This window comes from Lissotriton helveticus, chromosome 2_1 (assembly GCF_964261635.1).
Source record: "Lissotriton helveticus chromosome 2_1, aLisHel1.1, whole genome shotgun sequence".
NCBI classification, from domain to species: domain Eukaryota; kingdom Metazoa; phylum Chordata; class Amphibia; order Caudata; family Salamandridae; genus Lissotriton; species Lissotriton helveticus.
The window spans coordinates 1,562,783,881-1,562,808,932 of NC_136059.1; the positions used below are offsets into that span (position 1 = coordinate 1,562,783,881).

General features: G+C 51.5%; 1 protein-coding gene across 1 annotated transcript in view; it reads right to left on the minus strand.

Moving 5' to 3' along the window:
• MELK (maternal embryonic leucine zipper kinase) overlaps nucleotides 1–25,052 on the minus strand; it is a 281,942-nt gene that overhangs the window by 38,651 nt on the left and 218,239 nt on the right. Inside the window, exon 14 of the mRNA XM_078676533.1 lies at nucleotides 12,573–12,798. Within this exon, the coding sequence (XP_078532659.1) occupies nucleotides 12,573–12,798 (226 nt within the window). The remainder of the gene's footprint in view (nucleotides 1–12,572; nucleotides 12,799–25,052) is intronic.

The window sequence follows — 25,052 nt, forward strand, 5'->3', positions numbered from 1 at the left end:
GAGTAGCGGTCGTGTGACGTCCAGAATGCACTTGCGTGTCCACATTACCTATAGAACAGAGCTAAATATCCACCTCAGGTCACTTTTTAGGGTCTGATTGAGCTTTAGCTCAGTTCTACTTCCCATGCAAACCCACCAAGAAAAGTTACTATTTAATTAAGGATTTTAAAATGTAATATTTTCTTGCTTCACATTTGCTTCTGTTGGGACAGAAAAGTCCTCTGCATGGTAAGAGACACGTACCCCTGCCCTGAGTGCCCAACTGTACTGTTGTCTGGCTCCCTAATGAACAAGTTACTTACCTTCGGTAACGATATATCTGTAAGAAACAGTAGTTAGTATTAGATTCCTTACCTTAGAATATCCCCAGGCGTCAGTCTGGATCCGGAAACTTTTGCGTAGCAGTACCCCTGCGCGTCGGTAGGCGTCGTCTGCAGGCGTCCCCTGCGGCTCCGCGTCGTCGTGCTGACGTCGCTGGAGTATATAGACGCCGCCTCCGCGCGCTGACGGCAGTTCTTTGCACACAGCTTTTCCGCGCCAGAACACGCAGAGCCATGTGAGAACTAACACTGGTGCCATTTGAAACTAGGGCCCTGAAAGGGATGTCGTTAACCCTAGGTATCAGTTCGCAGAACGGGGAGGATGGGCGGGGCGGTAAGGAATCTAATACCAACTACTGTTTCTTACAGATATATCGTTACCGAAGGTAAGTAACTTGTTCATCTGAAAGAAACAGGTTAGTATTAGATTCCTTACCTTAGAATAGATACCCCAGCAATACCAACCCCGGTGGTGGGTCTGCGAACCAATACAATCCTACACCAGAAAATCCTGGAGGACCGAACGGCCAAAGAAGCCATCCCTCCGGACTTGACTGTCCAGGCAGTAATGCCTCGCAAAGGTGTGCAGCGAGGCCCACGTAGCCGCCTGGCAAATGTCCTGCAAAGGGACTCCCCGGCCCAGGGCAGTAGTAGCCGCCGTGGCCCGAGTGGAATGGGCCCTCAGCCCAACTGGAGGCTCCTTCCGAGCCAAAGAGTAGCATGCTTTGATGCACAGGACGACCCACCGAGAGACGGTTCGTTTCTGTACCGCCCTTCCCTTCTTCTCACCCACGTAGCCAACAAACAGTTGGTCATCCACCCGGAACTGGCGTGTGCGATCCATATAAAATGAAAGCGCACGTTTTGGGTCCAGACGATGGAGCCGCTCTTCATCCTTTGAAGGATGCGGAGGCGGGAAGAAGGAGGGTAAGGTGATGGACTGCCCGATGTGAAAAGCAGAAACCACTTTGGGCAGGAAAGAAGGTCTAGTTCTAAGAACCACCTTGTCAGGATGGACGGACAAGAAAGGAGGTTTAACAGAAAGAGCCTGGAGCTCACTCACTCTCCTGGCAGAGGTGATGGCAACCAGGAAGGCCGTCTTTAAAGTGAGAAGACGGAGAGGACAGGAATGAAGTGGCTCAAAGGGAGCGCACATCAAGAAAGTCAGAACCAGGTTCAAGTCCCACTGAGGCATCACGAACGGAACAGGCTGATACATGTGCGTGATGCCTTTTAAGAATCTCAGTACAATAGGGGACTTGAATAAAGATGGCTGATCAGGTAGCCTTAAGAAGGCGGAAAGGGCAGAAAGGTAGCCCTTGATAGTGCCCAGAGCAGAGCCCTGCTGGGCAAGAGAAAGAAGGAAGAGGAGAACCTCCGAAAGGGGGGCAGAGAGAGGGTCCACAGCCTTTGCTGTGCACCATGCCACAAATCTGTTCCACCGGCAGGCGTATACTGACTTCGTGGAGGGACGCCTGGCTGCCAGAATCACATCACAGACTTCAGGAGGCAAGTCAAATGGCCTCAACTGTCGCCGCTCAATCTCCACGCATGGAGGTGGAGGCTGGACAGGTTCGGGTGGAGGACCGTCCCCTGCTGCTGCGACAGAAGGTCCTCCTGAAGGGGCAGGCGGATCGAGGGACCGACTGACATGCTGAGTAGCTCGGGATACCAGTACCTTCGAGCCCAGTCCGGAGCCACAAGGATAACTTGGGCCCGGTCGCGCCTGATCTTCTTCAGCACTCTGGGCAGAAGTGGTATAGGCGGAAAGGCGTACAACAGACCGCAGATCCACTCGTGCCGAAAGGCGTCGCCGAGCGAGTGCCGTCTTGGAAACTCCAACGCGCAGAACTGATGACATTGCGCGTTCTCTTCTGTGGCGAATAGATCTAACCAAGGCTCTCCCCATTGCAGAAAGAGGCCTCTCGCCACGTCCGAGTTCAGACGCCATTCGTGATCCACCGAGCACCGACGGCTGAGTTCGTCCGCCCTGGCGTTCAGAGAACCTGCCAGGTGTTGAACCGTCAGAGTCACGCCCTGACGTTCCAGCCATTGCCAGAGGCGCAGAGCCTCCTGGCAAAGGGTCCACGACCCCACTCCGCCCTGTTTGTTGCAGTACCACATGGCGGTGGTGTTGTCCGTGAACACCTGCACCACACTCCCGTTGACAAAGGGGAGGAATGCCTTCAGTGCTAGGCGAATCGCCCGCAGCTCCAACATGTTGATGTGGAGCCGGGACTCCGCCGGAGACCAGATGCCTCTGATCTCCGCCTCTCCCAAGTGGCCACCCCAGCCCTGGAGGGACACGTCCGTCACAACCACGTGCTCCGGTTGGGGAAGGGAGAGGGATCTGCCTCTGACCCAATCGCGGTCCTGGAGCCACCACTGCAACTGTCTCGCAGTGCCCTCCGAGATCAGGACATGGTCGGATAGGTTGCCCTGATGCTGGGCCCACTGAAACTTCAGGTCCCACTGCAGAGCCCGCATCCGCCATCTGGCGTGATGCACCAGAAGGATGCAGGAGGCCATCAGCCCCAGAAGCCGCAGCGTCAACCTGACCGAAACCCGGGATAACGGCTGAAAGATGGGAATCAAGGCCTGAATATCCCGGACCCGCCGTTCCGGAGGATAAACCCGAAACTGCGCCGAGTCGAGAACCGCTCCGATGAAAAGGAGCTTTTGAGAGGGACACAGGTGTGATTTTGGCACATTGATGGAAAACCCCAGCTCGTGCAGGTCGTCTGCTGTCATCTGAAGGTGGTGGACGACTGTCTGGGGCGAGCCCGCCTTCAACAACCAGTCGTCGAGGTAGGGGAAGACTGAAACCCCTAACCGGCGCAGATGAGCTGCGACCACCGCCATCACTTTTGTGAACACCCGTGGGGCGCTGGTAAGGCCGAATGGGAGCACGATAAACTGAAAGTGCTCGTGGCCTACCGTGAACCGCAGGTAACGCCGGTGGGCCGGCAGGACGGGGATGTGAAAATACGCATCCTGCAAGTCCAACGCTACCATCCAGTCTTGTGGGTCTAAAGCAGCCAAGACCTGAGCCAAAGTCAACATCTTGAACTTCTCCTTCCGGAGGAAGCCGTTGACGTTCCGTAGGTCCAAGATAGGACGTAGGCCTCCTTTGTCCTTCTTGGGTACCAGAAAGTAGTGGGAATGGCAACCACACCCTACTTCTGGCCCAGGAACGCGCTCGATGGCCCCCTTGGCCAAGAGGGCCGTAACTTCCTCCTGCAGAAGTGTCAAGTGGTCCCCCGACACACGGTGGTTCTGCGGTGGCATGGCTGGAGGAGTGGTCTCGAAGGGGAGGGAGTAGCCCCTTCGGACGAGCTGCAGCACCCACCTGTCTGACGTGATAGTGCGCCAGTGGGAGTGGTGATGGCGAACCCTGCCACCCACTGGCGTCACATGGGCCCGAAAGCTCGGACTAGGAGGATTTGGAGGCTGCTGCGGGGGGACGTGTGGACTGACCTCGCCGCTGTCCCCGACCGCCACCACGGCGGAATCCACGGCCGCCACCGCGCTGAGAAGCGTTCTGCGGTGCGTGGCTGGCAGCACGTGTGGGACCGCCCCTTCCCTGGCCACGAAAGGAGCGAAACTAACCCGTTTGCTGGCGCTGGGTCGATAGACCCAAGGACTTGGCCGTGACCCTGGAGTCCTTGAAGCGCTCAAGCGCGTTGTCCGCTTTGTCGCCGAACAGGCGACTGCCATCGAATGGCATGTCCATCAAGGCATTTTGGACATCTGGCGAGAAGTTGGCGGATCTCAGCCAAGCATGGCGACGAATCGCCACCGTCGTGGACATCGCTCTGCCCAGCGAGTCGGTCGTGTCAAGACCACACCGTATGGAATACCTTGCCGCGTCTCGGCCTTCAACCAAGGCCTGGCTGAGCTTGTCCCGCACCTCCTGCGGGCATTGCGGCAGGCACTCCGCGACCGTATCCCACAGAGAGTGGGTGTAGCGGCCTAATAGGCATGCGGTATTGCAAGACCGCAGTCCTGCACTCAGAGACGAGAAGACCTTCTTGCCAAATTGGTCGTACCGCTTAGATTCCCGATCGGGCGGGGCCGTCGGGAATGCGGACTGGGAAGTGGAAGCCTGGATCACCAGACTCTCAGGGGAGGGGTGGGTGGACAGGAAGGCAGGGTCGTCCGAACACGGACGGTGGCGCCTGGCAACATTCCGATCAACAGGTGAACCGGAAGCGGGCCTGGACCACGTGCCCAGAAGGACATCCGTCAAGGCGTCATTAAACGGCAGCAGAGGCTCCTGTGGGCATGACTGCGGTTTGAAAACCTCGGTGAGGATGTTAGGCTTCACCTTAGCGACGGGGAGCTCAAGGCTCAAGGCCTTGGCAGCCCTCATCAGTACCACCGAATAGGCAGCCCCAGCCCCCGACGCCACAGTGGGAGGCGAGACAAACCCAGGGTTAGGTGATTCGTCCAGGCCACTGGCATCACCCAAGTCACCCGCCCAGTCCACGTCGTACTGGCAGTCGCGTGACAGAGGGTCCTCAGACCCCTCCCAACCCTCTCCATAATCGTCCTCATCGCCATAGTTTGACTCCACGATATAGACCGGCTCCTCGGAGCCAATGGGCCCCAACGGCGCCGGACTCTGCGTCGGACGATGCCGGTCCGACTCCGCGTCCGGATTCGGAGAGGGAATGGGGGTGGCGCCGCGCGGCGTCGGAGCCCCGACGCCGGCCGGAACCGACGGCGTCACGGCACCGCGCGGAGGCGGTACCACGGGTTGCCCCGATGGAATCGGCGCCGGAGAGGCCGGTTGACCAGCCGGCGACGACCCTGAAGGGCCCAGCGGTGCCGGGGCCGGAACCGCCGGCGGCGTCGGGGCCGGAGCACCCAGCGGCGTCGGGGCAGGTGCACCCGAACCGCTCGGGCCCCCAGACTGGACCGACGGGCCCGCAGGCGCCGTAGGCCCTGCCGGAGGAGACAGCGCCCTCATAGCCATGAGGAACTCCTCAATCTCCTCGCGCGACGCGCCTTCCCCAGGGACCGCCGGGTATGGGGCAGACGGCGTCGGCGACCCACGCGGGGTCACCCGAACCCCCGGCCGCATCACGCGGGCGTCGGGGGTACGATGACGACGCCCCGACTTCTTGTGTTGCTTACCTGAGGAACCGGAGGAATGGTGACGACTTCCGGAGCGCTCATGGCGGCTCCGCGATCGCTCTCTCGACCTCTCCCTCGACCTCCGGCCGGACCGGGACCGCTCTCGACGCGGGGCCGACACCCGGAGCTCGAGTAGCTTGCGGGACCGCTCCCGCCTAGCCTTACTCGTCAAGGCCCGGCAGTCGACGCAGGAGTCCACGTCGTGGTCCGCGCCCAGACACCGGAGGCAGAGTCGATGGTGGTCGGTGACCGACATCAGGCGGTCGCACCCGTCGCAACTCTTAAAACCGGGCATCCTACCGGCACCTGAGAAAGTAGAATAATCAAAAACTTTGGTCAAAAGACCGGAGTACTGCTCTTCGGATCTGCGCTAACTGGCGCGGAAAAAAGAAGAACTGACGTCAGCGCGCGGAGGCGGCGTCTATATACTCCAGCGACGTCATCACGGCGCCGAGCCGCAGGGGACGCCTGCAGACGACGCCTACCGACGCGCAGGGGTACTGCTACGCAAAAGTTTCCGGATCCAGACTGACGCCTGGGGATATTCTAAGGTAAGGAATCTAATACTAACCTGTTTCTTTCAGATGCTGATTTTTTTCATAGGCAAACAGGTAGCATGCATGTGCACAAAGACATAGGCCTGTATAACGGATTGCAGTCTTGTTGGACCAGGATGGGTGCTGAAAGTGCTACCCTCAGTGATGGAAGGCTATCGCCTTCCCCAAGAGTTTAACAGCACAAGCGTGGAGGTGGCAGCATACCATGTAGTGATCATTAGTAGTGAACACGATCTTTTCATACCAAGTCACTGCAGTGAGGCCTGCAGACTCACTCACCATTTCAAAACGTTCAGCCTCTGTGTGTTTAACTCACCAATGGCCTACATCAGGTAGATGGGGAGTGCTGCGCATGCAGGAGTAGTGACTTTGCATTGTTGTATGTGTGCTTCGGAAGGGTACCGTACAAGGATGGAGTAGTACTATGCAGTGCATATGTGGTTAGCACATGTACTGGGTGTATGTATGGCCAAGAGGAATAATTTACATGAGAGATCAATCGTGATGCAGTGTATGTGTGACTAAAACATGTTGGGCGCCTTCGTACTTGTGTGAAGTACAATACATGAAGGGTGAAGAGTTGAGCAGTGCACACAGTGTGCGTGTGTGTGCTGGCAGTGCATGTGCTGAATTAACACACCCTCGTTAAAGAGAGTAAAGCTTCAGTGCTGAACAGCGCACACAGAAGGAGTGTGCGCTAGATGCATGTAAGGGAACAATGCCTCGAGGTATTCGCGCTGAACAGCAAGTGTGCAGAAAGTGTACACTGAATAAATGTGGCTGCAAGGGTCCATGGTATGGAGGGCCCTGGGTTCCATTTTGGGAAGCCCAGGCCTACCTGGTGAAGACATTAGGAGGAGAGGACACCCCCTAACAAATTTGTGGATTGCTGCATTTCTGTGAGCTGGGTGGGACACACACTGGAGGGAAAGAAGAGACTCCCTTTACATCTCAAAAGCCTGCTCTTTACTAAATCACAGGAAAGGGGCCTAGACATTTCAGGAAGGGAGATGGGACAGATAAAAGAATCAAAGAGTAGGGCTGGAATAACCTTTTAATGCATATATCACTGTGGCTGTCATCCAGGGGTGAACTTTGTCCACAACTTAGTTCATGGTGAGTGAACAATCAGCTCTGGAGTGATGCCTGCTATAACAGACCACTTTCATGAAGGAAGATGAAAAGTGCCAACTTCCAAAGAAGCAGAACCCAAACACAAAACTTCAAAGACCCAGATCCTAAATTACATTTGGAGTCTGTAAAGGGACTAAAAGAAGGGGAGGTGGAGTCCCCAAAAATTTGCCATCTACCACAGAGCCAGACGGGCTGTGTGAGAAGGGAAGCACTGCAAGACTTCTGCCTGTGACCAGGACTAAGGGTAAAAGCCTGTTAGTCTCCTAGGTGGTTGAGGAGACATCACTCTGGGCACCAAGGTCATCTGCCTTTCAAGACCAGTGCAACCTATGAGGGAGAGAAGAGTGTTGGAGGGCGTGAGGTCCAGTGGGGAGTCCTGTATGAGGATTCCCTGAGTAAGGAGAGAGGCTGTGCACGGTTTGGGACACTGCACATGTGCAGTATCCTCTCTGCGACCTCGTATGCCAGGAGAAATCTGCATTGTTCTCCGCTGTATCGAAAGCACTGCGCAGGAAGCACCAAGCACAGGATCTGTGACTATCGATATCAGCAACCCAGTATGATAGGAGGGTCGCGATCGCCTAAGGAGTTTGCGTCTTGATCGGGAATACCACAGCAACCCAGTATAAAAAGGAGAGGCTGTCGGTACCACTTTGGCATAGAGTTTGGGACGTTATTTCAGACCAAAGAAGAACTGCTGTGTCCAGAGGGTCGAACCTGCACACCGTGATGTGCTCAAGCCAAAGTCGCCAGGGTTCGCTGAGATGCCACAGAGGACGTTACGTCCTTGCTGGAGCTCCGGCTGGGAGCAGAGGATCACACCAGCAAGCACCCCCCCGCACTAGAGGGACAGGCAACTTACAATTTTTGTCTGGCAAGCAGGAGCAGCGCGCATCACTGAAACAACCTGACCGATGGCGCTGTTCGACAGGAACCTGCACGACTTCGCTGTGCAGGATTTGGAAGCACCGGAGTAGAGGTAACTCGCTCCACCGCTGAACTCTGCTTGAGTGGGTATGACTCACACCAGGCCTTTGGGGCTCCAGGGATCTTGCTGCCAGCAATGCTGTGGCACCATAGGCCCTTCTGAATACATTTCTAAAAGGTTAGAAGGGAAAGCTCTTAAGTACGGCCTAACAGTTTGCGATCCTGATACGACCACCAATGATTGAAAAATAACCCTGGACATTTTACACGAAGGATGGTGGGACAGGGATTTCCCTTACAACTACAAGAGCCCTCGACCTCTGCAAGTGTACAATTAGTAATAAAATTATATTTTTTACTCAAAAGTATTTGGCTGAACATTGATTTATTGTTTGCATTTTGAGTTGCGAGTCATGTTCATTGACCTGTATCTACATGAACAATCCCCCTCCTAGCGCCCCAGAGCCTGGACTGCTTGACCACAGCTACCACTGAGAGTCAAGTGCAGAAGGGGGACTTGGCCCAACTGACAGGATCCATAGTAGGTCAGGCGACAGGACATCAGAGGAAAAATGTCTCATCCTCCATGGTTGGACCCAGTAGCCCTTGTGAGTGTGGCACACGGCTCTCTTTCAGGGGTTATGACAGCTGCAGGCATGAAATTCAACACCATAGTGAACAGAATTTTGTCATTACTCTAGTTGCAACACTAATCCACACAGCCAAGTGCAGAACAAGTACTCAAAAAATATCCACACAAGGTGCTTCACCTTACTCCAATTACAGAGCCTGTCATGACAGAACTGCACTATGCATTCATTGGCATTACTACATTTGTGAATCACATGCCGATCTATCAGGTTATCCTCAACTGTTTAAATATGGCACTAGACCAACTTTAACAGAGATGCCAATCAGCCTCACGTCCGACTGCTATTAGGGAAGAAGACTGGTAGTGCAAAAGATAGCAGCCCCATTGAGACAAACTTTGTCAGGATGATAGTCAAGTCCAGTACACAGCCGAGGGTCATAAGAGGCAAAGCACCACACTCACAAGCAGAGGCCAGAGCAACTCCAAGTGAACCCGATCAGAAACAAGGGAATCAATGCTGGTATTCAGGTGATCAGAGATGGATCATGAAGGGAGACACATCCAAGCGACCGCTCCAAGAGTCCTAATCAGATGTGCTCGCTCAGTCTCCACACAATGCAAACCAGGCCACATCCCTGCTCCATGGCATCTACAGATAAGTAGGCATTTAAGTAGGATCTACCACCGATTCAGGTGTGAGAAAGGTAAAGAAATCAGGGATGTTTTCTATATTTTAGCCTGGGTTGAAGTAGCTATACACTGAAAAGCTGTCTACTCCGTAAACTCACTAAACCTCATCTTTCCTGTTGACAGATTCTCTTCACACAGCAGGAGGTTCTCATTTTCGGCTAACCTCAGTACTAGTCTGAATGGAGATTACAAGTCTGTTAAATGAGAAGAGAACTGAGAAAGCCCACTCCTTGCCTTGGCCTTGTTTTTACAGAAGACAGCTTCCTTGTACAGCTAGATTTGTTATAGCTTGGAAAAACGTGGCCTGTTAAGATATGTCCAGACTAAAAGAACTTGCTTTATTCTCATGTTCCAACTTGCACTGTGTCCAGAAGGGGAGTGTTGAGTAAAGACAAGATGAGCAAATTTGTCAAACGGCACTGTGCCCTCATGTGGAGTGCGATTTCTGACAGTCCAAGAAATTTGCAGGAAGTGTTCTTCATTTAAAAGCCTTGACTCACATGTATGAGGAGACTGTAAATACCAACCCAGCAGAAAGAAATTAAGGTAGTAGGAAAATATTGTGGAAATCTGGTGTAGGCTGAGATGGTGCAAAGTTCAGGCTGCATAAGGATTTGACAGATTTTTCAGAAGACTTTTGCAGATCAATGCAAGTTTGAGCATTAAAACAGTTGGTTGGGTAAGGCAGGAATCCAGGACCAAAGGATAAAACTGTATAACACTTTAGACCTCTATTCAAAAACTGAAGGCTGTTGTAGCAACAAGGAAGCAACAAATACTCCAGGAATTAAATCAGAGGATCAATCTACCTCCAAACTCAGCCAGCGTAAGGGAAAGCAAATTAAAATTGTTCAATGTAGAACGTGCGTGTTAAATACCAACCAAAATCTCTCCGAGAAAGCACAAGAAGTACATCAGAGAAATGGGCAGTCTACTGCTAAACGATAGAAACAATAAACCTCATACAAAAGCATCTCCGCTTTTTACAGGTACTTTCAACTCTGCAGAAGTAAAGGGACTGGAGAATGAAAGTGATGCTAGTGGAAGTTGATGAGAGGTGGTCTTAGTAATAGGAAGAGGTCACACATTCTCAAGCTTAACATATGCGTTTCAGTGTTGTGACAGATAGTCCTTGTCAATTCACCTAGCATCAATCAACATCCCATACATACAAGGAAAAACAAAGAATGAGTCACTTGGAGCACATAAGTAGCTGACATTTAAAAAAAAAGCAAGTTCCTTAATGCAACACATTAACCGATCGATTCAGATTGAGAATTTTGTTTAGTTGAAGATTAAGTGGAACAAAATTTCAGGCGTCAAGCTCCCCTTTAAATCTAGAAGCGGATATGTATATACACATACATATAAACACACATATGCACTACAAAAAGATGTGCATTTGTGCAAAGTGCCGTAAAGTACCACTTAACTAGGACTACACAAAGAAACGTTGATGCAAATGTGGCAATATTCTGTTGTATGGTTAAATATTCTTAATAATGCAATCTATGTGAATATCTGTAAGGAAATTCCTCTTCTTGCTTGTTCATCCCCAAAGGTTTGGACTGGTGCTGCTGACTTTTCAACTGAGTGCACCAAGGCCTGACCCCCAGCCTGCTACAGATGGAGGAGTTTCCTCCCTCTAGGAGGAAGCTACTCAGGGGTGTGGTCTCAAAAGGTGAAGACGCCTTTGGTGAGCATATAGAGATCACACTCCTGAAGGGTTGTCTCTTTGTTCCGTTAGACAAGCTGGCGGGGGGAACAGAGGGGAGAACATCCTCAAACTGGTTTTCTCCGTGGACGTGTAGCTCACAGGTTACCACGCCTCTAGAGTGGGCTACAAAGCTAATACCTGAAGAAAGATTCAGACATCTTGGGAGTGGGCAGAATAGTGCACATTGGGATTGTTGGATGCCACACATAGCCTGATGTCGTCATAGGGCAGGAGGGACAATGGTAACCTGGCTAGTGCCTGCAAAGTCTCCCCCCCTCCCCCAACCAGGCATTTTCTGGGGATAAATATGGTGCCCCATGAACCTTAGATCTTGCCAGAACTAGATAAAGAACTGAAGGACTCCCTGCTAAACCTGGATCTGACAGGAGAGGCTGCACCACCGTCATCTGGACTGCACCTGCCGCACCTTGGGCTAGAGAAGACAGAACAGTGCCTATGGTTCCAAGCTCAAGGAAAAGATGCTCCTGAACCCAAGACCAAAAAAATTATTCCAAGGGGCAGTCAGCTGACCCCCTAGATCGAGCACTAGGGCCAAAGCTTAGGTATCCCAACTCAGCAAGTCAGTAGCCACTTCTAGAGAATTGCTGTTGCCTGCTGCTAGGGATTCCAAGAAACCTTTCCTCGACGGCCAAAAGTAGCACCCACGTCTGCCTGATCCAAGAGTGTCAATTGAGTCTAGATTTGTCGCTCAAGAGGGGCACTAGCCTCCACCAAAGGACATGGCTGAACCACTCTGTGGATATCGCAGCAGTAGCTGGCCGTTTACTGGTTCAAAGAGGACTTGCAGGGGCCCCAAACTCTGCGGTTAAAGTCGCCCCACCTGTGGACTCCGTCGACCGCACTGCACCAAGAGCATCCTTGAACATCCTCTGCATCCCCAGATACAGGACCACTCTGTTAAAATCTATGGCAGTTGTGGTGTAAAGTTTAGAATTGGACTAGAGAATGCTTTGGTGACCAGGTAACTGTTCAAATACTCATTAGTGGTCCCACTGACCTTCTCCCTATCGGATTTGGTCGCCCTAGTCAGGCCGGAGTAGTCAAACAACGCTTTTAATCTGTTCAAAATATTATAAAGATTTTAGAACTACCAATGCTTATTTGCAGTTGTGACTAAACAAACTGAGAGTTACATTAACTTTAAAAATGTATCTCCGGAACCCTCTAGTGAATTTTGCTCATCTTGGTCTCTAAAAATTCATAAACATATAATCTATTTTTATAAATTGATTTTGGAATTCTTTCCTGTTGTGTGACTATTACTTTGTTGTTTGGTGCTTCTAAATGCTTTACAGTCATTTCTTAGTTTAAACCTTGCTTCTCAAAGCCACAGCTAGCCAGGGCTGAGGTAAAGGTTTTTCCAAACCAGCATGAACCAAGACTTTTGCGAGTATATTACATAGTAAGATCTCACAACCAAACCACATAATGCAACAACATCTATGTGTAAAATAAATAATTTAAAAAAGCCTTACCTTTGGAAGAATTGCCAATGATACCATTTGGAGTGGAAAAAATGTCCCGGTGTTCATTTTGGCTTTTCTTAACGACCGGAAGTTTCGGAGTAGGAGGATACAAGAAGTTTTCTTCATTCATCCTATTAGAATTTTCTTTGTTTTCTGATCGTGGAGTCACTCTCCGGTTCACTGGGGTTTGAGGTGTAGATTTTATACTGTTCGATCCAGACTTATATTTTGAAGGCTGTGTGTGATAATGGACAGTTAATTAGAGAACACCAAATTTGACAGATATAGGCGGTAGGTTATTGGACTAGTTTAATTTTCTATTCCAACTCCAATCTACGCAACAGTAGGGAAGGTGTTGGGCTTTAATTTCAACACCACTCCACCAAAAGCAAGCTGTTGGAATGACTTGCGTACAGAATGAATGTGTGCTAAGGATGCATTTGTTCTGTTGCCGGCGCTGTGAAGGCACAACGTGCCTCTGGCTTCGTCCTAAAGGACATTTGCCATTTACAAAGACCCTGAATACATGTATAATTGGAAATGCAAAAAGAACAATTGATGGACAGAATGCAGAACAACGTCATACATTCACCCCAGTACAGAGATCCCCATGTGGGAAGGGTATGCCCAGACATGGGTCCCGTGCTCACTACACCACTGGATTCAAGCTAGCCTGGCTGTTGAAAGGTGATGCCCTTAAACCGGTCCCAGAATGCTGGTTTCCGGTCCAGGGAGGACCTGCCTTGGCAGTTCGGGCTGGACTGTTCCCACAAGGAACAGAGTCAAGACTGATTTGCATATGGCTGGGTCAAACTGGGGTGGTGTGGTGAGCAAAAGAATGATGGATTAAACCCAGATCTTTGTGACTGAGGGTGAATGTTTGCATTGTCCAGCATTCCGTCCATCAATTGTTTCTTTTACATGTATAATTGGCACAGGTCTGTACTGGTAACTCACTTCATGAAATTTAACTTCTCTCGACTAACTACTGCCAGTGTAATATGGGGTTACCTATGGATCGAAACAATCTCAAACCTTTAAACACTATATAGAATATCCTGGACAGGTATGACATCAGAATTAATTTCAATGCAGACAACACCTAAATCCAACCAAAGTGTGTTGAATGATAGATAAAGATTTTAATTATTACCCTTGTTCACTCAATGCTCTTTATCACAAGACTAACCCAATGAAAAACGAATTTCTTATATTTTACTCCACCGTTGCTCCATCTAGGGTAAACATTACGCTTTGGCTCATTCTATAAGGCATACCACATACTTTCATTCCATTAGCCAGCTCTTATGTTTTCACACACGGCTCATTTATCTGAAGATAAAGGATTACGAAGCCAAACTCAAATCTAGATGAAGCTAGTGTCTTCGGGGTGAAGGCGGAGCAGGCATTGCAATCCTTGCTCTCGTGGTCGACCGGTAAGCAGAGGTTGCAGACCAGGTGCAGGTCCTTCTGCGCATATTTGTGGTGGCAGTTACGGCAGAATGTAAAGGGTGTTTTGTCCATTCCTGCGCTCAGGGGGCCCCCTGTGTGCGCATTCTCCATTGGACGTCAAAGATCTCGAAATTCTCCTCCTCCTTCGTCGTCCCGGCTTGGTGATCTTGTTCCTTGGCATCTTCTCCAAACTTTTCTGTGAAAATTTCGCCTTTTTCTTTCCTCCAAAGATTCTGGAGCCTCTCGGTGACTATCCAGAACCAACGGCAGAAAAAAGAATCTGAAGATGGCGCCCAAAAGTGGGAGCTTCCGCAGGAAGCGTGCCGACGTCACAGGAAGTACACCAAAAGGTGGGGCGTAGACACCCACCTTGGCTATGAAAAAAAAGAAAGAAAAGACTACGATTCCGGACCCAACCACTAGACCGCGGAATAAAGCACAGCATAGTGGATCCAGAAAGATTCACGCTGCAAAACGCTCATATTTTAGGTAAAAGTACATCTCACATCAAAGCTAAATGCTACACAGGTCAATCGCCATGCATTAACATGGTTATAATAGAACAAGTTACTTACCTTCGGTAACCCTCTTTCTGGTGGATACTCCCTACATAACCATATGTTCCTCACCTTTAGAATATCACCAGGTGCCATACTGGGTCTGAGAGATTTTCCAGCATAGCCCTTGCAAGCCAGTAAGTGCGGTGCCACGTCAACTCCGATCCATCGGAAGTGACAATGGAGTCACATGGAGGCGCCACCATACAGCAATGCCAGTTTTTCTGGACATTGTCTAAGCCTTAGGATGCAGAGCCCAAAAACACATTCGGTCACAGTACAAATAATCAACAAGGACCACCTTACGTAGAGTTAGTGTATAACCAGATGTTTATGGAATACACAAAATGCGTTAAAATACCCCTCACACACCAAAAGGGCCCTTGGTGTCATGCTTCATCATTGGGGTCTTCCCGCCCCGCTGCGGGACGGGGCAGTGCTGCGACAAGCGACTACGCTGGAGCACCTTTTATTTTGAGGGTGCTATGTGAGTGAATGGGAGTGAGTGTCAGTAGGGTCAGGGGTGATAATAAGTGATGTTAAAAAATACCTGGCCTAGTGGTAGAAAAAAACTTAATAAACACTGGCTGGTATTGTTAAAAAAGTGATGCGGAGAGGTAAAGTGGATTAATGAACTTACTCTCCTGTGCGGGTCAACATGTTTCGGGGCGTCAAGCCCCTTCGACAGGACCGGGGGCCGATCCCCCCGGTCACTCACTAATGTTTTACCACAAAAATAAGGGTGTATGTACTAGGGATAATGATCAATGTGTACAGATAATTTATAGTTAAATATCCGTGTTCCTGGCTAAATCAGTAATGCTGATGTAGTAAGCTCAGGATATTTGGAGTCAGTGCCCCATGAGCCAAACTCTGGAGCGAAGGGTATAAAGAGGGTCCAAATCAACCCCCAGCACAGCGGTGCTTCCTTCTTCGTCCGTGGCTTCCGTGATGATCACGGAGCACCTTCGCTCCAAAATTTGGCTCATGGGGCACTGACTCCAAATACCCTGAGCTTACTACATTAATTTTGTGGTAAAACATTAGTGAGTGACAGGGGGATCGGCCCCCGGTCCTGGCGAAGGGGCTTGACGCCCCGAAACATGTTGACCCGCACAGGAGAGTAAGTTCATGAATCCACTTTACCTCTCCGCATCACTTTTTAACAATACCAGCCAGTGTTTATTAAAAAGTTTTTTTTACCACTAGGCCAGGTATTTTTTAACATCGCTTATTTATTATCACCCCTGACCCTACTGACACTCACTCCCATAGCAGCCCCAAAATAAAAGGTGCTCCAGCGTAGTCGCTGGTCGCAGCACTGCCCCGTCCCGCAGCGGGGCGGGAAGACCCCAATGATGAAGCATGACACCAAGGGCCCTTTTGGTGTGTGAGGGGTATTTTAACGCATTTTGTGTATTCCATAAACATCTGGTTATACACTAACTCTACGTAAGGTGGTCCTTGTTGATTATTTGTACTGTGACCGAATGTGACAAGCCCACCTTCAAAAGACAGTCGGAGAGGGGAAGGCTGGAAGCCAGTCCTCCGAAGGTATGCAGAAACCACCGACTTCACCTTTTGTGAACATCCGAGGGACGCCGACGAGTCAAAAAGGGAGCAAAGCAAACTTAAAATGTTCATGGTCAATCTCCAACCACAGGTAGCTCCTGTGTGCCTGCAGGATGGGGATATGGAAATAGGCATCCTGCAAGCCTAATACCACCATCCAGCCTCCTGAATCCACAGCAGACAGAAGCTGAGGTGTTGAAGATCTAATACAGAACAGAGTCGTCCACCCTTTTCAGAACTAGGAAATAATGTGAATAACGCACAAGTTACTACTTGTGTAACAATATATCTGTAAGAGACATTAGTTAGTATTAGATTCCTTACCTAAGAATATCCCCAGGCGTCAGGCTGTTTCCGGAATTTTTTTGCGTAGCAGTACCCTTGCGCGTCGGTAGGCGTTGTCTGCGGCTCCGCGTCCGTCGTCGGCGCCGTGATGATGTCGGAGTACTTAGACGCCGCCTCCGCGTGCGGACGTCAGTTCTTAGACACAGCTTTTCCGCGCCAGAAGCGCTGAGCCATGCCAAAAACCAACACTGGTGCCAATGAAACTAGGGCCCTGAAGGGGAGAACCCTAACCCTAGATATCGGTTCTCAGAACGGGGAGGATGGGTGGGTCGGTAAGGAATCTAATACGAACTAATGTCTCTTACAGATATATCGTTACACAAGTAGTAACTTGTGCATCTAAAAGAGACACGTTAGTATTAGATTCCTTACCTTAGAATAGATACCCCAGCAATACCAACACCGGTGGTGGGTCTGCGAACCAATAATCACACCAGAAAGTCCTGGAGGACAGAACGGCCAAAGAAGCCATCCCTCCGGACTTGGCTGTCCAGGCAGTAGTGTCTGGCAAACGTGTGCAGCGATGCCACGTAGCTGCCTGACAGATGTCTTGTAAGGGCACTCCCCGGCCCAGGGCAGTTGTAGTCGCCGTGGCTCGGGTAGAATGAGCCCGCAATCCAACAGGGGGCTACTTTTTAGCCAAGGAGTAACATGCCTGGATACACAAGATGATCCACCGGGAGATTGTCCTCTTGTGCACCGGTTTCCCCTTCTTAGCGCCCACGTAACCAACAAAGAGTTGGTCATCCACCCGGAACTGGCCTGTGCGATCCAAGTAAAATGAGAGCGCACGTTTTGGGTCCAGACAGTGGAGCCGCTCTTCCTCTTTAGAGGGATGCGGTGGCGGGAAGAAGGTTGGCAAGGTGATAGACTGCCCGATGTGGAAGGCCTTGACAACCTTGGGCAGGAAAGATGGCTTAGTACGCAACACTACTTTGTCCGGATGGACAGAAAGGAAATGGGGGAGTACAAGAAAGGGCCTGGAGCTCACTCACTCTCCTGGCAGAGGTGATGGCAACCAGGAAAGCAGTCTTCAGAGTAAGAAGGCGGAGAGGACAGTTGTGAAGTGGCTCGAAGGGAGCGCACATCAGAAACGTAAGAACCAGGTTCAAGTCCCACTGAGGCATCACAAACGGAACAGGAGGGAATGTGTGTGTGATGCTTTTTAGAAATCTATTTACAATAGGGGACTTGAACAAAGAAGGTTGATCAGGCAGCCTCAGAAAGGCTGAAAGGGCAGAAAGGTAGCCCTTGATAGTGCCCAGAGAAGAGCCCTGCTGGGCAAGAGAAAGAAGGAAGAGAAGAACCTCAGAGAGAGGGGCAGCAAGTGGGTCCACAGCCTTTGCTGTGCACCATGCCACAAATTTGTTCCACCTGCAGGCGTATACCGACTTTGTGGAAGGACGCCTGGCTGCCAGAATGACATTACAGACTTCAGGAGGCAAGTCAAATGGCCTCAACTGTCGCCGCTCAATCTCCAAGCATGGAGGTGGAGACTGGACAGGTTCGGGTGGAGGACCGTCCCCTGCTGCTGCGACAGAAGGTCCTCCTGAAGAGGCAGACGAACCGGGGGATCGACTGACATACTGAGTAGCTCTGGATACCAGTACCTTCGTGCCCAGTCCGGAGCCACAAGGATGACTTGGGCCCGGTCGCGCTTGATCTGCTTCAGCACTCTGGGCAGAAGAGGTATAGATGGAAAGGCGTACAATAGACCGCAACTCCACTCACGACGAAAAGCGTCTCCGAGCGAGTGCCGCCATGGAAATTCCAACGCGCAGAACTGATGACATTGCGCGTTCTCTTCGGTGGCGAATAGATCTAACCAAGGCTCTCTCCATTGCTGAAAGAGTCCTTGCGCCACGTCCGAGTTCAGACGCCATTCGTGATCCATCATGCACCGACGGCTGAGCTCGTCCGCCCTGGCGTTCAGAGAACCCGACAGATGTTGAGCCACCAGGGTCACGCCCTGGCGTTCCAGCCATTGCCAGAGGCGCAGAGCCTCCTGGCAAAAGGTCCACGACCCCACTCCGCCCTGTTTGTTGCAGTACCACATGGCGGTGGTGTTGTGCGTGAACATCTGCACTACACTCCCCCGGACAGAGGGGAGGAATGCCTTCAGTGCTAGACGAATCGCCCGTAACTCCAACAGGTTGATGTGGAGCCGGGCCTCCGCCGGAGACCAGAGGCCTCTGATCTCCGCCTCTCCCATGTGGCCTCCCCAGCCCTGGAGGGACGCGTCCGTCACAACTACGTGCTCCAGTTGGGGAAAGGAGAGGGATCTGCCGCTGACCCAATCGCGGTCCGTGAGCCACCACTGCAGCTATCTCGCAGTGCCCTCCGAGATCAGGACGTGGTCGGACAGGTTGCCCTGATGCTGGGCCCACTGAAACTTCAGGTCCCACTGCAGAGCCCGCATCCGCCCCTGGCGTGATGCACCAGTAGGATGCAGGAGGCCATCAGCCCCAGAAGCCGCAGCGTCAACCTGACCTAGACCCGGGATAATGGCTGAAAGATGGGAATCAGAGCCTGAATATCCCGGACCCGCTGTTTGGGTGGATAAACCCGAAACCGCGCCGAGTCGAGAACCACTCCGATGAAGAGGAGCTTCTGAGAGGGGCACAGGTGTGACTTTGGCACATTGATGGAGAACCCCAGCTGGTGCAGGAGATCTGCCGTAGTCTGGAGGTGGCTGACGACTGTCTGGGGCGAGCCCGCCTTCAACAACCAGTCGTCGAGGTAGGGGAAGACTGAAACCCCTAACCTGCGCAGATTAGCTGCAACCACCGCCATCACCTTTGTGAACACCCGTGGGGCGCTGGTAAGGCCGAAGGGGAGCACGGTATACTGAAAGTGCTCGTGGCCAACCGTGAACCGCAGGTAGCGCCGGCAGGACGGGGATGTGGAAATAAGCGTCCTGCAAGTCCAACGCTACCATCCAGTCTCCTGGGTCCAGGGCAGCTAAGACCTGAGCCAGAGTCAGCATTTTGAACTTCCTTCCGGAGGAAGCCGTTGACGTTCCGTAGGTCCAAGATAGGGCGTAGGGCTCCTTTGCCCTTCTTGGGTACCAGAAAGTAGTGAGAGTAGAAACCACACCCTACTTCTGGCCCAGGAACGCGCTCGATGGCCCCCTTGGCCAAGAGGGCCGTAACTTCCCCCTGCAGAAGTCGCAAATGATCCCCCGATACACGGTGGTTCTGCGGTGGCATGGCTGGAGGAGTCGCCTCGAAGGGGAGGGAGTAGCCCCTTCGGACGATCTGCAGCACCCACCTGTCCGACTTGACAGTGCGCCAGTGGAGGTGGTGATGGCGAACCCTGCCCCCCCCTGGCGTCACATGGGCCTGAAAGCACGGACTAGGAGGGTTTTGAGGCGGATGCTGCGGGGGAAGGTGTGGACTGACCTCGCCATTGTCCCCGACCGCCACCACGGCGGTTCCCACGGCCGCCACAGCGTTGGGTATTACCCTGCGGAGCGTGGCTGGCAGCACGTGTGGGTACACCCCTTCCGTGGCCACGAAAGGAATGAAAGTTAGCCGATTGCTGGCGCGGGCCGAGAGGCCCAAGGACTTGGCCGTAGCCCTGGAGTCCCTAAAGAGCTCAAGCGCATGGTCTGCCTTGTCGCCAAAGAGGCGACGGCCATCAAACGGCATGTCCATCAGTGTGTTTTGGACATCGGCCGAAAAGTTGGCGGACCTCAACCAGGCGTGACGTCTGACCTCCACGGTCGTTGCCATCGCTCTACCTAGTGAGTTGGTGGTATCCAGCCCACACCGGATAGAATATTTGGCTGCATCCCGGCCCTCCACAAGGGCTTGGCCGAGTTTGGCCCGTACCTCCAACAGACTCTCTGGCAGCACTTCCACAACCGTATCCCACAGAGAGTGGGTGTAACAGCCCAAGAGGCACGCGGTGTTGGAAGACCGCAGTCCCAGACTAAGGGATGAGAAGATCTTTTTACCATACTGCTCATACCTCTTGTATTCCCTGTCCGGCGGAGCCGACAGGAACGCGGTTTGGGAATTGGAGGCCTGGATAACCAGGCTCTCTGGGGTGGTGTGGGTGGACAGGAAACATGGGTCGCCCGGGGCCGGGCGGTGGCGTCTGGCCACGTTCCTAACTACGGGCGAACCCGTAGCGGGCTTGGACCAGGTGCCCAAAAGAACGTCAGTCAAGGCCTCGTTAAATGGCAGCAGAGGCTCGGCTGACCATGACTGCGGCTTAAGGACCTCTGTGAGGAGGTTAGTTCTCACGGCCGCGACGGGGAGCTCAAGGCCCAAGGCCTTGGCCGCCCTCATCAACACCACACTATAGGTTGCCCCCTCCTCCGTAACCACGGTAGGAGGCGAGACAAAGCCAGTGTCAGGCGAAGTGTCTATACCACTGGCCTCCCCAAGTTCCTCTGCCTAGTCCTCATGAGACTGGCATTCACGTGCCAGAGGGTCCTCAGAACCCCCCAATCCTCCTCATCACCCATCTCCTGGTATTCAGGGTTAGGAAAAGATGGGGCCGGTTCAAGGAAAATGAATTCTCCGAACGGCGTCATATGCGGCGCCGCACTGGCTCCAGGGAGGCGTCGGGGACAGCGCCGGAGGTGACACCTGAGGGGTCTGCGCCGGGGAGGTCGTCAAATCCACCGGCGACGACCCGGATCCGGATCCAGTGGGGCCCTGCGGCGCCGAAGCACCCGATGGCGTCGGGGCCGAAGCCCCTGACCCGCTAGGACCCCCAGACGGGGCCGCCGGGCCCGAAGGCGCCGCGGAGCCCGTCGGAGGAGAGAGGGACCTCATGGCCATGAGGAACCGCTTGATCTCCTCTGGCGTCGCGTTAGGCCCAGGGACCGTAGGGTATGAAGACAGACGCGGCGCCTGCGACTCCGACGGAGCCGCGGGGGCGGTGCCACCCGAACCCCGGCCGCGTCTCGCGAGCGTCGGGGGGGATTTGGAAGAACGATGACGTCTCTTCGACTTCTTGTGCTTACCGGACGACTTCGACCCTGAGGAGTAATGTCGACTCCCGGAGCTATGATGGCTCCGCTCCCGCGACCGGTCCCTCGACCTCCGTCCGGACCGGGACCTCTCTTGGCGCAGGGCCGACTGCCGGAGTTCGAGTCGCTTACGGGACCGCTCCCGTCTAGCCTTCAAAGTCAGGGCCCGGCAGTCGGAACAGGCCTTGTAGTCGTGGTCGACGCCGAGACAGTGGAGACACCGACGGTGAGGGTCCGTGACCGACATCAGCCGGTCGCAATCCTCACAGGGTTTAAAAACAGGCATCCCTGCCGGCACCGTTTCGGAGTCGAAGACTCGAAAAAGGAGATCAAACGATCAAAAGGAGTTAGTCAAAAAGTGACTAAGGTACCATTGAGGTTCCGTGACAATTGTAAGTGATGTTTTCGACTCGCACGAATATGGTCGAGTCTGGTATCTAAGAACCGCAAATGACGAGTTTAGTAAGTATGCGCAGTTTCGCTGTGCTAACTTAAACCGTTCGTTTAATATGTGGGTTTTTCATCTGTACCCACGGGTTCCATCTTAGATACGGCATCCATTTTGTCTCTTGCCCTCAAGTAGCCAGCGAACGGACACTGTCCGCTTCGTTACCCTGGGACTCTCAAGATATTTGTGGAAGACACATGTTCTTTGTAAATATCTTTTACGATGAGGGGGATGATACTGTAAGGCAGATGGCCCCGCTTGAGGCTCATCTTGCCGTGCCGGTTTATTGTCTCAGCCGTGCATCTCATTAGGCACGTCCCTTTGATGCCTGTATCTCATGTTTCCCGATACCTCCCCCTTTTACACCCTTTTCGATCTCCCCACTGTCTCCATCTTCCTCTGCACCTGTCTTTGTCCCTATTTCGATCTGTTTTACTGCCGATTGGAATTCACTAATGTTGGGAAGATGGGTTTTTACAGTTGGGAACCGCCAAATATTTCCGCACTTATGTTCCGGACCTTATGTGTATCAAAGTGACCAAAGCGACCCCTCTGAGGGATAATTATGGGAACCAGGTTGTAAACTTTTGTGTACCATGTTGTCCTATGAGTAAATTCTGTATAAAAGGAGCGCTCCACAGAACCAATTTGAAGCAGTCTCCCCAAGTTGCACGTGTTGTACTTGTTGTGACTTCTGTGTTCCCTGCAGTAAATAAACCTTGAATCTTTGACGCCGAAGGAAGTGTCCCGTGTCTCTGTAAATTGTGCGCCGAAACAGGTATCCCATGAAGGTTATAGGTGTTGTTCCCTGGCACCGCTGGTACTGTTAAAAGTCCAGTCCTTCAGTTGGCGCCCAACGTGGGGCGACTTCAGCGGTACCGGTCCAAAGCCTGATGATCGTGAGGAACTTCGTGTGAAATTTCCGAGGGAAGGTGCACCCCGCTTCATCGATCCTGTTGTCGAAATAAGTGGCCCGAAGTTTTTCCCTGCGAAGATTCCCGCCTCCTGACGGCTGCGACGGACCGATGCCCTGACTGTCGACCTGTCTTCGACGCCCGGCGTAGACCTTATGTACAAGCGAGACGATAGACGGGCCTTCCTGGTGACGCCATTGAAGTTCTGAGTTAAGTATTTGTGGGTCGCTCCCAGTCCTTAGTGGTTGTTCTAGCTTTTGAAGCTTTGTGGTTAGCCTTTAAGGCTTTGTGGTAATAGCTCACTGAGCTTTGTAATAGCCTCCTCAGGCTTTGTGGTTAGCTCTCCGAGCTTTGTGATAGCCTTAAGGCTTTGTTGTATTGCATGGTTCCATTGCATTTGTGGTTCTTAGTATTGGTCCTTAGTATTATTTGACAGTTGCAATTGCCAAAAACCGAGGGTTTTGACTTACACGAGGTTTTATTGCTTCGGTAATCCTTGAAGTTTGATACTAGGTTAGTGTGCACGATGCCTAGCCATAGTGATTTGTTTCGTATTTTCAAATGTTGCGCAATGGATTCCCGGTTGGAGGACTCATGTCCGATACCTCCAGTTGGAACTCCGATACATGATCTTTATAGTCGACATGGGGTGGGTCCTATAATATATAATGATTACTGGGTCCGTTATACAAAGAAAGACGGTGATCTTAGATGGCCACCACATGGAACTTTTGAACTTTCGATTTTAGATAATCTTGAGGCTAAATTATTTTTAAAGAAAGCTAGGCCAGCTATGTTTGATTCCTTTCGGATATGGCGTAAAGAGGCCAAGCAGAAAGAAATCAAACAACTTAAAAAGAATCAAAAACAAGAGTTCGTTCCTGTAATGCAAACTATAAAAGAATGTAGACAAGACAAAGAAGAAAAAGACATGGAAATCGCTACTAGATTGCATCACCACATGAAAATAGATAAATGTTACCCAGTTTTACCGAATAATCTAGAAAAGAAAGAAGAAGATTTGAGGGAGGATTGCTTGCTGTCATATTTGATGAAATCACCACCTCCTTATGTACAGGGTGCTACTGCTCCTGTAGTTGCTCCTGTAGTACCTTTTGTTGCTCCAGCGGCTGCGGGTCAGCCCGCTGTTAACCCTACGTTTGTTTCACCACCTGTTCTTGTTCCTACTGCTCCTGTACCTTCGCAGACTGTTGTTTCTGCTACTCCAACTACCTTGTCCGTTTCTACTATGCCTTCTTTCACCTCCAGTGTTGTTGCCCCTGTTTTTCTTTCCCCTTCTGTTCGTAAGCGTGTTCCTAACTCTGTTGCTACTCTTTATTCACCTCTTTCTGGTCCGTTATTTTCGTCTGATTCATCTGAAACTCCTCAGAGACGGAGTCAGATCCCTAGTGGTAGGGAGAAAGACGTTAGTAACAATGGCACATAGGTGGATAAGACATCCTGCTAATTACACTCCACGTGTAGTCTTTGATACGTTTTCTCAGTTTAATGAGCCTACGCAGAGATTCGTATTTGAGGAGATGTGTAACTTTTTGAGAGAAGAGTGGTATAATGATGATGTAGATAATGTACCGTCCGACATAATTGAACTTCAAAGTCACTTTTCGAACGGTATGATTATAGGAGACGATGTACGACGTGCCGTGGAACGCTTATTAGCATTCAGACCCACAGCACATTCTCGGGTATCATTAGATGATACCACTGAGAACTGGAAAGCGGTTCCTGGTCAGTATCCTATGAGAGAGGTTCCGCCACTGTGGGTGCCTGGTGATCCTAATGCAAACCCTGTGGTGCTACCGCATTTTCGAAGAGTGTGGATACATCTTCCATGGAAACGATCAGAAGTTTTGCAAGTGAAGCAATCCTTACCTGATCCGCGTAAAAATACGGCTGGTTATTATAAGGAGTTATCACAACTGGTGGAAGCTACTATTATGAATATTGCCGACATCGACATGTTGTTTGGCAATGTTGTACCGCAACCAGTTTGGGCTAAAATTCGTCAAGCCAATCACGCAGTTGAATTAGGGGGTGATTGGGCTGCACTGCTAGCAGCTGATGCATTACAAGTCGGTGGGGCCAAGCCTGAACAGCTGATTTTGGATTTGCCTCAGAAAATCATTACGCTCATGCCAGCGATGAAGGTGAACTGGGATAAGTTATCAGCTTGTAAGCAAAAGAAAGACGAGAGTG